Source organism: Pinus tabuliformis, chromosome 5_1 (genome assembly GCF_031772625.1).
Source record: "Pinus tabuliformis cultivar Carrire ecotype Pingquan chromosome 5_1, CPIR1, whole genome shotgun sequence".
Classification (NCBI taxonomy): domain Eukaryota; kingdom Viridiplantae; phylum Streptophyta; class Pinopsida; order Pinales; family Pinaceae; genus Pinus; species Pinus tabuliformis.
The window spans coordinates 110,272,829-110,287,197 of NC_142305.1; the positions used below are offsets into that span (position 1 = coordinate 110,272,829).

Sequence of the window (14,369 nt, forward strand, 5' to 3'; positions counted from 1 at the left end):
TATTCTAGTATGCATATGTCTCATATTATCATAGGAATTACTTATTTTCTTTAGAAAAAAAACTCTTTTAGTGGACGTTAGATGTATCTCTAGGAACTTTTTCCATTGCATTTATTTAAATTTCATGTGGATTTAATGATTTGTGGTAAAGTTTTGTATAAGGATCATTCTTTGGTCTAGCTTTTCAAGCGTGAGAAGAAATTCTCGGAGGAATCAACCAATTCTTGAAAAATATTCAAAGAGAACCCACATGTGTTGAATTCCAAAGTCTCATCTATATCTTATTTTTGTCTTGCAAAGATTCTTTCAAGTTTCTTAAAGCTCTTATTTCTTGCATCAGAATATCAAACTTAATTTTTTTTTTTTTTTTTTGCACTTCATTTATCAATATCTAACTATTTCAAAGAGCTAAGTCATGGCTAGTCAAAGTGGAGAGCTTGCTCATACTCTTTGGCTTAGCCTCTTGTAGATTATTTTTGTAACATATTTTGTAGTTTTCCTGAATTAATATTTGTCATGTTGTTGTAATCTTTTCTAACCTGTTCTTTGCAGCTACTTGCGAAATTTATCATCAAAAAACTACTTACAAGTTTGCACACATCACTTTGGGGTTTGAATTTAACGACTATTTCCACCTTTAGGCCGAGTTCTTATTGGACAATGCCATTTTCTTCTTGAGGGAGGCCAAGTTCTTTTATCTATCTCTTTCTATTTCTTGGTCGTGGTCATAGAGGAAGCTTATCCTCTCTTCTTCTTCTTCAAAATCTGAATTTTGTTGAGCCTATTTGGGCCTCAAATTGCATAAATTTTCAGTTTGGAAAGATCTATGGTTTGAAATCAAATTTTTAAAGATTTTCCTTGGATTTTAGAGAAGACTTCATTGTCTTTTCTTCTTGTCACAACTAATAAAATTTCTAATTTTGGAAGCATGGATTTTACCCATTGATATCTCTATCTCTCCACCGTTTGGAGAGGCTTGGTTGTTTGATTTTGTTGGTTTATTTGATTTTGTATGCATATTATCTAATTGAGAAATTAACACAACATGCATCACACTCATTTTGCATGCACTTTAATACTACATGTTTTAAATCCATAACAAGTTCAAATTTTTTGCATGCACCATTTTTTCACTTGATCTTATTTGGCTTGAACATAGTTCCAAGTTTACTTACGCTTCACCATTAAACACATCTTACATGCATCAAGTATTTGGACAAATTTTCTCCATAAAATAACATTCTATTTCATGTCAAGCAAGTACATTTCAAGTTGAAATTAATTTTCATTGTTTGGTTAATTTACTTACATGCCCCAAATATAACTAAAACTTACATCCAGCTTAAGTTGTTTGAATAGACTTTTTAGAGACATTCTACTTCTATTCACTCCTCATTGTGAGATCCAAACCTTTGGGCGAGAATGAGGTCTGAAAACTATAATTCAATTGTAACTTTACTTTAGCGCTAGGTAGTAAAATAAATCAAGAACACCATTTCATCACATTTACTTTACTTGCAAAGTTCTTAAATTTCTTGTCAAGTTGATGGTTAAAAGTCTCACATGCAAATCTTATGTCAATAAGCACTTTGGATGCAAGTATTGTAATCTCTTAATTTTGCAACAAGTTTAGTTTAACTTAATTGTGCTTGGAAATTGGTTTACCCTTGAAGCTTAATTACATATTGCCATTTTGATGGTTATTGGCCTCACTTTCGAGTACTCTTATTTTGTTGCAAACTTAATTGCATGTTGTCATCTTGGTCTAACATTTGAGTTCTTTTTACCATCTCATTTTCACAAGTAAATTTATAATTGTATCCTTTTGAGCAAGATAATTTTCATGCTTTGATTTGTAAATTTGTTCATCTTAAAAATATTTATAATATCTTGTGTTAACAATTTATGGTTTCACTTTTCAAGATTACTTTGGCTTTCCACTTGAAAGCATTTCACTTCATTTTAAGCAAACATAATTTCATTTTTAGAACAGTAATTTATTTGAAGGCACTGGTTGAATGCTCATGTATTGATGGTTGTCATAATTATTTGATTTCATATTGCTTACATCACATTTGCTTATAAATATTTAAGAGTAATCCATAACACTATAACACTCTCTTAGAAATTCACATCTTTAACTTAGTTTTCCTTTAGGGACCACCCCCCTTATCTAACCTAAGAAATAACTTAAACGGAGGGAGTCGGGATTAGCGTGACATCCTTGTATCCTTTTGAGCAGGATAATTTTCATGCTTTGATTTGTAAATTTGTTCATCTTAAAAATATTTATAATATCTTGTGTTAACAATTTATGGTTTCACTTTTCAAGATTACTTTGGCTTTCCACTTGAAAGCATTTCACTTCATTTTAAGCAAACATAATTTCATTTTTAGAACAGTAATTTATTTGAAGGCACTGGTTGAATGCTCATGTATTGATGGTTGTCATAATTATTTGATTTCATATTGCTTACATCACATTTGCTTATAAATATTTAAGAGTAATCCATAACACTATAACACTCTCTTAGAAATTCACATCTTTAACTTAGTTTTCCTTTAGGGACCACCCCCCTTATCTAACCTAAGAAATAACTTAAACGGAGGGAGTCGGGATTAGCGTGACATCCCCTTATTTGAGTTCCCTGCCACCAACCACACCTTGTGAGGTTGAAGGTTTTTCTTACTAATCTGTAGGTAGGTATAGGCGGCAAGAGTAACAGTCCCACATTTTTATCATTCTTTATCCCACAAGGCCACCTAGAAACTTTCTTTCTAAAGGGGCCTTACGTCTAGACCATTCTTCATCAAAGAATATCTCAAATTCCTAGGCCTAAGCCTCCAGTGAGCCTTTCTTAGAGAGCCCCTCACCTTGCTTCTAAAGCAAGCGAACCCTATTATTTGAGTCTCTTTTGTGAATGGGCTCTAGAAATCACTACCTATCCTATCATTGACTCATCATTCCTATTGATTTCTTTATACTAAGACTCCTCCCATAGGTGAAAGTCTATAAAGAGCAGGGGACATCGACTAAGGTGATAGTGGTTCCTTGTTCCATTGTTGCCACTTGATCTAGTAGTAGTAGTCCCTTAGGAACCCTTAGTAGAACCCCTGCTAAATTGAGCGGTAACATCTCTACATAGAGAATTCTTCCTTAAACTCCAACATGTTTAATTCATGTCACCAAGATGATGTTAAATGTCAAAAACACATAATGTAATATGTGTTGCTAATCAATGCAGATTCCACTTGCATTTGGGAGAAAATTAATTTACTATCCAAACATAATTGGTCACAATAAAAAAAAAAACAAAATCCGACAACCAAACTTTCAGTCCATTTGAAGTGTATGCACACTTGATATTTCTAAGAGTGATAATTCTCCACAGATGAGATTTCAGAAAGGCAAATAGACACTTATATTCAACACGATAGAGTAGACCTCATCACAAACTCTGCCTTGAGACAGTCTGCTTGAAATGACATATACACACACACACGGTGTTTCTATCAATTTGACATCTTTCTGTGCCAAGTTTGAAGTTAAAAATATTTGTATTCGTTTTTGTTCCAATATATGAAGCTATAATAGAATCCACTTATCTTTATTGAACTTAGTGGCTTATCATATTAGATTTGTTCCGACAAACATTTTTCGAATGTCATTTGTTTTTCAAATTTGAACGTGAACATGAAACAAGTGACTTAGATTTCAGATACCACTCGATAAACTGGAGCTTTTAAAGAAGACAAGTATGTTGAGTCAATTTTGTCAATGCCATCAAAAAGATAGCCAAAAGGAGGCATGGGTATGTATTGCCCTGATCCTTCCTCAATCATCAATCTGTCATGTTCCCATACAACTTTACCTCTTGAAATTGTAACTTCAACTTTTCCCTGCATGGAAACAAATATAAAACAAATCCAGAAAGTTAAAAATTCAAGCCAACTTCAATTTCTCACTAAAACACTCAAAGAATATTTAAATATTCTGAAATTACCTTTCCTACCCAACCTTCATAGACATTTGTGTCCATCTTTGAGTGATGAGACTTGGCAGTTATTTGAAACGTTGCATTTGGATTCAGTATGATAATGTCTGCATCCGAGTTGGGAAGAATCGCCCCTTTTCTTGGATATATATTGAATATTTGTGCACTGCATAAGGTTTCACTCAAAATATGTGAAATGTAAACTAATAGATGGACATCTGAATTACTCAAAACATGATACAGACCTGTCCAAAATCTACAGATTTAATTTTTTCTGAAACTATATACACTGACTAACAACACGTGCGATCAATTTTAGCTCATACACAACTAGAATCGCTCATCTAACCTAAAATATTACCTTGGTTTTTGAAGTAGAAAGATGGAAAGTTGATCAGTTCAATTTTAATAGCACCAAAATGCGACTGCAAAGTTGCAAACTTTAATGACGAAAGACACTAAATATTTGCAACATTTCGCATTCTTAAGTGCAAAATGTTTCTTTTATAAATATCTGGTTCTGAAAATTCTCCTCAATTGACAATAACAGGCCTAATAAGATTGATTGTATCTATTAAAGTAGATATTAGTTTAATAATGGTCAATTAAGTATTAGGCTTGGGAATTAATAAAGTCTATTTGAGTTTATTTCATCCTTTCTCTGTCTTATTTCACATTACTGTGTATTTCGGTTTATCTCACATTCATAAAGTGGATTGACTCGACTGAGAAAGCTTTTGCTGTCTCACTATTCACAAAACACAAACACAAAGAACTCTTTCGAGTTTTCTTGGTTTCTTTAAGTGCTTGGGTTCAATTTTTTTTTTTCAGCAGCTGTTTTCAGCCATCATTTCCAGAGATCATACAATACAACAGCACAGGCATACACAATCCTGTACGAAATTGCTCAGAGTAGATTTTTTTTGTTTGTAAGAAATTGCTCGACATGCACAATCCTGTATGAAATTATTCAGAGAAGTAGAAAAAGTTTTGTAAAAATTGCTCAGAAAAGTGGAAAATTTTTGTATGAATCCTGTAAGAAATTGCTCAGAGAAGTAGAATTTTTTTTGCAAGAAATTGCTCGGCATACACAATCCTGTACGAAATTGCTTAGAGAAGCAGAAAAGTTGAAAATTTACGGCCCATAATATCTTATTTCTCAGATTCATTGACAGTATAGACGAATTGGAAGAATATTGACGTCAGATTCATTGACAGTATACACGAATTGGAAGTATATTGACGTTTTTTTTCTTATATAGGTGCCCAGATTTGCAGATCTGGAAGTTTTAGCTGTTGATTTCTCTGCAGATCCAAGGAGAAATTGACTCTTTTGATGCTGGTTATTAGCCGATTATTTTGAGCTGTTTGAGGGCAGATCTATCTAGATTATTAATTTTCAGCTATCATATGTAGATACGAGTTTTTTGGGCTGATTTGGGACAAATTCCTCACAAATCTGCGCCTTACATGGTTGCTACAGTCGTCTAGAGCCATCTATTTTTCTGCACTCTTGACTTGTATCTACAGCTTCGTTGTCCAACATCATGCTAAAAGGCAATCATAAATTTTATGGGAAGAACTACAGCTTCGTTGTCCAACATTCATGCTAAAAGGCAATCAGAAGTTTTATGGGAAAAACTACAATATGTGGAAACAACGTATGTTGGCCATTTTTGAGAACAGGTGTTTGTCAGACATCGTTCTTAGCAGAACTAGGTAGATCTTCATAACTATATCCGTTAAGTAAGAGCATCTTCTATTATCTTATGCTGCGTACTTCATCAGTTCCGGGCTGGACATGAGTGGGGCTGCACGGTCTTCAAAGGTTTCATTATGAAGATACAAAATTCACTGCTGCATTTTCTGAGAAATCGATTTTACTTCAGATATGATGTACTCGAGGATTCGGTTCTCAGCGATGCTTGAATATACAATTGCAATTTTCTGTCAACTCTGACGAAATAAACGACAGATCTCACGACTGCGGATATATATTTTCATAAATATTGTAGTCCGAGACTCCGAGCACATCTGAATAGAATAAATTAAAAGACTTGGACGGCATGGTGAGAGCTCATATGGAGACAATTTGTTTGTTTTTGAGTGATATAAAACTGCGTGCCTTTCCAAAGCTATCTCATTGCCTTCTCCCTCAAAGTCTGCAACGGACAACTGTGTATTATTTTATTCAAATATGTTACGTCTGAATCCTGATCAATAAGGATACATTATTATCCGAAAGCCATCTTTGCTACTTCAATCATTTTAATTATGCATAGCGTGGCATGACCTCTTAAAAAAATGCTTTGCAAATAATTTTGCAACTTATCTGCCATAAAGTTGCCTCACGATTTCTTTTCAATTATTTCACACAGTCGCATGACTGTAATTGTTTCTCCAACTGGCAACTATTATTAGCTATGACAAAACAGACACATGTACTGACAGACATCAACTATTATTAGCTATGACAAAACAGACACATGAACTGACAGACATAATAGAGTAGCAGACTTGCTTGGGTAACTCACAATCTACTAGACGTCAAGCGAGGTAATCTCGAAGAATGGAAGTCGAAGGGTAGCACACAACTTGTCCATCAAAAGAAGGTGGATACTGCAGCTCCGTATCAAAAGAATGAGACCATAAGTGACACTATCTTACTGGCACGTCTTTGATGAAAGGTTCTTGACTGTACTCATCACCCATGCCATATGCAAATATTTTGTCTGGAAATTCTTCAAGCATATCAGTCGCACATTCATTCAATAGCTGTAAAAGCATGTTCCTCATTGGGTACAGTAAAGCAGTCATCTATTTTAAGTATGATCCATGTTTGAGGCAGGAGGTTGTTTTGCAATTCAAATGACTTAACATACTCATATTTGCTATTTGCCATCAAATTACATGTCTCGAAGTGGAATGCGCCAGGTTCGGGTTCGCCAGTAAAACTGTGCCCTAGCCAGTGTTTATTAGATAAACTTGACCTTATGTTGGAGTGGAGGTTGTGTCAACAGTTATGGTTAACAGTTGTGGTTTTGAGCACTTAGTATTGGTGACTCATGGTATTGAGTTCGCCGTATTACATGTAGTTGAAGCTGTTAAAAGGCTTGTGTATCCTCCATTGTATTCAAGCCATAGTTGAGCAGTGAAGGCTCAAGTTGTTGGCTGGCTTGGCTGTGTTTTAGTCAAAGACAATAATTGTAATATTCCTAATTAGCCATGGCTAATTGGAATATTCGATTTTGTCCAAATTTTACCTTCTATAGTTATTTGTAAATAAAAAAGTGAGGAAGGAGGATATAACTCACTTTTAGAATAAAAAGTCGCTTTTTAGTAGCACAACGTTGTGACTTAAAGAGAAACCAAGGGGGCCAAAGGGGACGCAGAAATGGAGCCCATGCAGACACATGGAGGGACTTTGCAGGAGGGAAGACACATGTGGCAAGAGGGGAATCACGCAAGAGGAGGTGAGCCTTGGGATTGAGAGAGGCAAAGGCTATAAATGAGGGAGGAGCCCCCTTATTTTGATCATTCTGTGATGAGCATTTGTGATAGTCATTTCGACATGGAGCACACTGACTGTTTAGCTAGTCTGCAGCACTGTTTAGTGCATTGAGTGTCTCTGTTCAGAGATCTCACCCTTAGCCTCGGGGGACTTCGAGAGCCTGCTTGGGCAAGGTATTCCCATTGGCATTTCAGCGGTAGTTACATCATCGTTTTGCAGCAGTAGTGGCAGTGTTTTGGAGGACTGCGCAACACTAGGAGAGGGACGTAGTTCTGAAGGACTGCACAGTATTGTGAGAGGGACGCAGTTCTGGGTTGAGGGTTTGCAGGAGCTTTGGTGCTGAGAGATAGAGCAGGGGATCAGCCCTTGGATATTGGGGAGTTTTGGCAGGGGTTTCAGGCAGGTTTCTGGAGCATCTCATTCAGTGGCAGCGTAGAGCAGTGAGGAACTGCGCAGAACCCCAAGGGGGTGATTTTCGAGGGTCGGCCATTCCACGAGAGCTTTCTGGGTTTCTTGAGTAGAGTCCAATTCCAGAGTTTCAGCCTTTTCTGAGGAGGGGAGCAACCCCAAATCCTCATTTGATTTCTAGTAACAGCAGTAGCATAGTAGTTTCCCAGCAGCTTGGACATAGATCACAGAGGGGCCATTCTTTCGCTATTCTGAGTGTATTTCTTCACTTGCCTAGTGCAAGTAGAGGTGCCATCTTCCTAATCACCTCTTGTACTCATTTTATTACTCAGTATAATAAAATGGCTTAGCATTCTCTCTGCATTTCTTGTGTATTTGCTTATGGTTTATTTGATATATATCGTATCATTGTTATTTGTATCTCTTTGAAGTTTGAACCTTCTCGGCTATTATACCACTTGTGTGTTTCTATTATACTCTTAAACGGAGTCTGGAAAGGGCTAGGTAGCCTCCGGATCTCGTCCTCTTTTTAGAGGCGACATATCTGGTAAATGTCCTTCCAGTCCATCTCTGGTTGGACTTTGCTTGTGTTTGAGGTATATTCTTGATAAGGGATATTACAGTGGTATCAGAGCATAGATCTGGCTCACCCTGTGGAGCTAGCAATCTATGACACTGGGGGAAAAACCCTATATATGTTACAGAGGACGGAGATACAGGGACTCTGGGTGTACGTTGGAGAACACTTACGGAGAGGGAGACTGTGTTCTGGTAGTAGACGCAGAACAGGAGGTGCCTGTAGTAGACGCAGAGCAGAGGGAGCCTGTGGTGGACGCAAAGCAAGGGGCTCCGATGGCGGACGATGACGGGAAGATATTTGCAGATATGCTCCTCAAATCAGTGCAAGATCTGTCGAGGCAGATTGAGGTGATGGGGCAGAGATTCATGACAGTAGAGGCCATACAGCGTGAGAATCCATGGGTTTTTTAGGTTGGTGAGGGATCGGGCGCATCCCACCATTTTCCAAAGCAGCGTGATACTGCACAGCGGGTGGCCTCACATGCCCCTACACGCTCTACCATGCCCACTTTCTTGGGAGCAGACACAAGGGCCGTATCCCAGTGGGAGGCAGAGCCCAGATATATGGGCGATTATTTTGTAGAGTACAAGGTCTATGGGCAGGAGTTCAGGGACACCCTCTCATTCAGAGATTTTGTTCAGCTCCAGCGGGATAGTAGACCCCGCGACCATCACAGAGGGTACTGGCATTACCATGATGGTGACACCCACCATGCAGCGAGTAGATTCCACTTGTCTACGTTTGATGGTTCATCAAATAGTTCGGCAAAGTCTTGGGTGGAGAAGTTGGACATTTACTTCCAGCTTAACCAGATGTCAGAGACAGAGGCCATCAAGGTGGCAACATTGCATTTGGATGGCGAGGCCCAGGATTGGTGGTTTCATGGGATGGTTACACTCGGGCACTTTACAGTGATGACATATGCTGAGTTTACCAGGAGATTGATGGAGTGATTTGACCAGAGGAATTCAGAGCAGCATTTTGTTGAGCTGACAAGGCTCAAACAGACAGGGAGCCCAGAGACCTACATTGCAGATTTCTTGAGGGTCTCCGTGATGGTGCCAGACCTATCCACGACACGGAGGGTCTATATGTATGTTGAGGGGTTAGCAAAGCCACTTCGGGGTCTAGTCCGATCCACTAGACCAGCCACACTCCAGGACGCTATCAGTAGGACCCAGGACTTACAGGATGTCTTACCCCGGACCCGGACACCTTACGCCCAGAGACAGACTTTCCAGTCTAAGGGGAAGGACGTGAGGATTCCACCTCCAAAGGGGAATCCAAGACAAGTACAACTTGACAATGATGCCAGGAGGGAGCTGAAGAAGAAGCGGTTGTGCTTCACATGTCAGGAGCCGTGGGCACCAGGACATAGATGTGCTGCTGGTAAAGCACATTTTATTGAGGTCTTCTCTGAGAGCAGTGGAGAAGAGGATGACGAGGATGATGGGGAGGCAAGAGATAGCCATGCCATACAGGGACCTTTACCACCTCCACCACCAGCAGCAGGAGGTGCACCTTTTGCACCCACCAGAGGGGCCCTTGCAGCATTGCAAGGAGTTCCCAAGTATCTGACGCTACGCGTACGAGGGACGGTACGTGGCCAGCGGGTATCGGTTCTGGTTCACAGTTGGGTGACCCACAACTTCATCAATGCACAGATGGTTGAGCGGAGAGGTATACAGACAGAGAGCTTCGATGGGTTTTCAGTCTTGGTCTCAGGAGATCAGACCATGACGTGTGCTCGTTATGTTCCAGAGCTTTCAGTGACGATGGGCACCAACACATTGACTGACCACTTTTTCGTGGTCGATATTTTGGACACCAACATGATATTGGGTGTTCAGTGGCTTATCACTCTAGTGAAGGTCACGACGGATTGGAAGACCCTAGAGATGGAGTGGGATGATGAGAAGACAGGGAGGCATGAGAAGATATGGGGACAACACACATATCCACCTCAGATTGTTTTGGCTCATTGGATGGAGGCAGTCTTCCGGAAGGGAGACATAGAGTGGGCAGTGGAGCTGCGTGCATCAGAGGCAGGGACTATAGGGCAGTCGGTACATCCAGAGATACAGTCCATCCTTGATCGGTATGCCATAGTGTTTGGGGAGATTCCACCAGGACAACCACCGGATCGGGGGTTTGAGCACACCATCGAGCTAGAGCAGGGCATACAGGCAGTGATCACCACCCCCTATAGGCACCCCAAGGCCTATCGGGATGAGATTGAGAGGGCTATCCAGGAGTTGCTGGCTCTTGGGCACATTCAACCGAGCACGAGTCCTTTTGCTTCTTCTGTGGTGTTGGTGAAGAAGAAGGACGGTATGCTAAGGATGTGCATTGACTACAGGGCCCTGAACAAGAAGACCCTGAAGAACAGGTACCCCATACCCAGGACCGATGAGTTGATGGACAAATTGAGAGGGGCACGTTTCTTCTCAAAGATTGATTTGAGATCGGGATATCATCAGATTCGCGTGAGGGAGCAGGACATTCCCAAGACCGCCTTCAGGTATCACTATGGGCACTTTGAGTTCTTGGTTATGCCTTTTGGGCTAACCAACGCCCCAAATACATTCCAGTCCTACATGAATCACATCTTCCGTAGTCACTTGAGGAAGTTTGTGTTGGTATTCTTCGACGATATTCTCATTTACAGCAAGACTTGGGAGGAGCATCTTCAGCACATGGAGACAGTGTTGCGTATCTTACAGGAGCAGCAGTTCTATGCCAAACTCTCCAAGTGTGAGTTTGGATTGACGGAGATGTTATATCTGGGACACATCATAGGGGTGGACGGAGTGAGATTCCACGAGGAGAAAATCAGGGCCATCAGAGAATGGCCGGAGCCGAGAAACGTGACGGAACTTCGAGGATTCATTGGCATTTGTACGTACTACCGGAAGTTCGTCAAAAGTTTCTCACAGCTTGCTGCACCCCTGATGGACTTGACGAGGAAGGGGGCATTCAGTTGGTCGGATATAGCGCAGCGAGCCTTTGACAGGCTCGAGGAGATTATGAGCAGCTGCCCAGTGCTTGCATTGCTAGATTTTACGCAGCCATTTGTCTTGGAGTGTGATACGTCAGGAGAGGGGATCGGCGCAGTATTGATATAGGGAGGTCACCCTATAGCCTTTGAGAGCCAGAAGCTCCTTCCGCACGAGAGGTTGTATTCTATATACGACAAGGAGATGTTGGCCATCATGCATGCATTGGCTAAGTACCGAAAGTATTTGGTGGGCAACAGGTTTAGGGTGAGGATTGATCACAATAGCCTCAAGTTCTTTTTGGAGCAGAAGCAGTTACAGGAGAGGCAACAGAAGTGGATCAGTAAGATCCAAGCATATGATTTCGACATTGAGTATGTCAAGGGTAAGAACAACGTGGTAGCAGATGCCCTCTCACGTAGACCAGCGACGTTGTCTCTTATGAGCTTGGGTACAAATTGAAGGGCTCGACTCTTAGTAGAGTACTCCAAGGACAGGTTTGCATGTGAGATTCTGGACGGGCAGGTGGCAGATGACATGTACAAGGTGATCGATGAGATCATCTATTACAGGGATCAGATCTTCTTGACTGAGGGGTCTCATCTCAAGAAGAAGATACTCTAGGCATCAAATGACTCACCATTGGTAGGCCATCAGGGGTTTAACAAAACCTATAAGGCCATTAGAGAGAGGTTCTCATGGAAGGGCCTCAAGGAGGACGTACTCCAGCATGTCAGGGAGTGCAATGTTTGCCAGAGGAACAAGGGGGAGAAGAGCCATCCCGCGGGACTATTGCAGCCTCTTCCCATTCCGAAAGGGAAATGGGAGAGTATTTCGATGGACTTCATCACAGGTTTGCCCATGGTATAGGGCAAGGATTGTATCTTTGTCATCGTTGATCGGCTGACGAAGTACACACATTTCTTTGCCATATCCGCACATTATACAACAGCACAGGTGGTCGAGCTGTTCTTCAGGGAGATCTTCAGGCTACATGGTTTTCCTAAGACCATCATCAGTGATAGGGATAGCTGTTTTATGGGCAGGTTTTGGCAGGAGCTTTTCCGATTGGTGGGGAGTTGACACCGAGTACCAGTTATCACCCACAGACGGATGGGCAGACAGAGATAGTTAATAAGTGGCTGGAGGGCTACTTGCGTAACTATGTTAGCGGGCAGCAGCGAGCATAGCTGAAGTGGCTACATATGGGGGAGTATTGCTACAATACTTCACATCACATGTCCATTGGTATGTCACCATTCTATGCCTTGTATGGGTATCATCTTTTATCTTTTGTTGACGTGATGTTTGGTGATAGCAGGGCTCCTAGAGCCAAGATTTGGATCCAAGAGAGTCAGGATATCCTCCGAGCTCTCAAGATTAACATGGCTACAACGTAGAATTAACAGAAGCTGTATGCCGACAGAGGTCGGGTGGAGAGACAGTTCGAAGTAGGGGACATGGTCTACCTACGATTACCACCGTACCGACAGTCGTCGTTGAAGTAGAAGGGGGCTGAGAAGCTCAAGCCCCGCTTTTATGGGCCATACAGGGTGATACGCAAGATTGGACAGGTTGCATATGAGTTGGAGTTGCCCCAAGGTAGCAAGATTCATAACATTTTTCATGTGTCATGCCTGAAAAAGGCATTGGGGCAACAGGGGACGGTGACAGATGAGCTACCACCCATGGATGATGAGGGGCATTTGGTATTGCAGCCGGAGGCTATCATTGATACCAGGGAGAGGCAGCTGCGGAACAGAACGGTCCGGGAATTCATGGTGAGATGGAAGAATTTGCCAGATGAGGATGCCACTTGGGAGAGTGAGAAGATCTTACAGCATCCATCATTTCAGTTGCTTGAGCACAAGCAACATTTTTCCGAGGAGACTGTAATATTCCTAATTAGCCATGGCTAATTGGAATATTCGATTTTGTCCAAATTTTACCTTCTATAGTTATTTGTAAATAAAAAAGTGAGGAAGGAGGATATAACTCACTTTTCGAATAAAAAGTCACTTCCTAGTAGCACAACGTTGTGACTTAAAGGGGAGCCAAGGGGACCAAAGGGGGACACAGAAATGGAGCCCACACAGACACATAGAGGGACTGCGCAGGAGGGAAGACAGACGTGGCAAGAGGGGAATCATGTAGGACGAGGTGAGCCTTGGGATTGAGAGGCAAAGGCTATAAATGAGAGAGGAGCCCCCTCATTTTGATCAATCTGTGATGAGCATTTGTGATAGTCATTTCGACTTGGAGCACGCTGGCTGTTTAGTTAGTCTGTAACACTGTTTAGTGCATTGAGTGTCTCTGTTCGGAGATCTCATGCTTAGTCCCGGGGGACTTCGAGTGCTTGCTCAGGCAAGGTATTCCCATTGGCATTTCAGCAGTAGTTACATTAGCCTTTTGCAGCAGTAGTGGCAGCGTTTTGGAGGACTGCGCAGCATTAGGAGAGGGACATAGTTTTGAAGGACTGCGCAGTACTGGGAGAGGGACGTAGTTCTAGGTTGAGGGTTTGCAGGAGCTTTGGTGCTGAGAGATAGAGCAAGGGATCAACCCTTGCATATTGGGGAGTTTTGGCAAGGGTTTCAGGCAAGTTTCTAGAGCATCTCATTTAGTGGCAGTGCAGAGTAGTGAGGAACTGCACAGAACCCCAAGGGGGTGATTTTCGGGGGTCGGCCATTCCACGAGAGCTTTCAGGGTTTTTTTGGGTTTCTTGAGTAGAGTCCGATTCCAGATTTTTAGCCTTTTTTGAGGAGGGGAGCAGCCCCAAATCCTCATTTGATTTCTAGTAGCAACAGCAGCATAGCAGTTTCCCAGCAGCTTGGACGCGGATCAGAGAGGCGTCATTCTTTCGCCATTCTGAGTGTATTTCT

General features: G+C 41.5%; 1 protein-coding gene across 3 annotated transcripts in view; it reads right to left on the minus strand.

The window, feature by feature from the left end:
- Positions 1-3,581: 3,581 nt before the first annotated feature.
- The window catches only part of LOC149163670 (dihydropyrimidinase-like), a 413,279-nt gene continuing 402,491 nt past the window's right edge, over positions 3,582-14,369 (minus strand). For all 3 annotated transcript variants that reach the window (XM_089431800.1, XM_089431798.1, XM_089431799.1), the window contains 2 exons: positions 4,005-4,161; positions 3,582-3,900 (listed from right to left, as the gene is read on the minus strand). In XM_089431800.1, the coding sequence (XP_089287926.1) occupies positions 3,709-3,900; positions 4,005-4,161 (349 nt within the window). In that variant the 3' untranslated portion in view covers positions 3,582-3,708. The remainder of the gene's footprint in view (positions 3,901-4,004; positions 4,162-14,369) is intronic.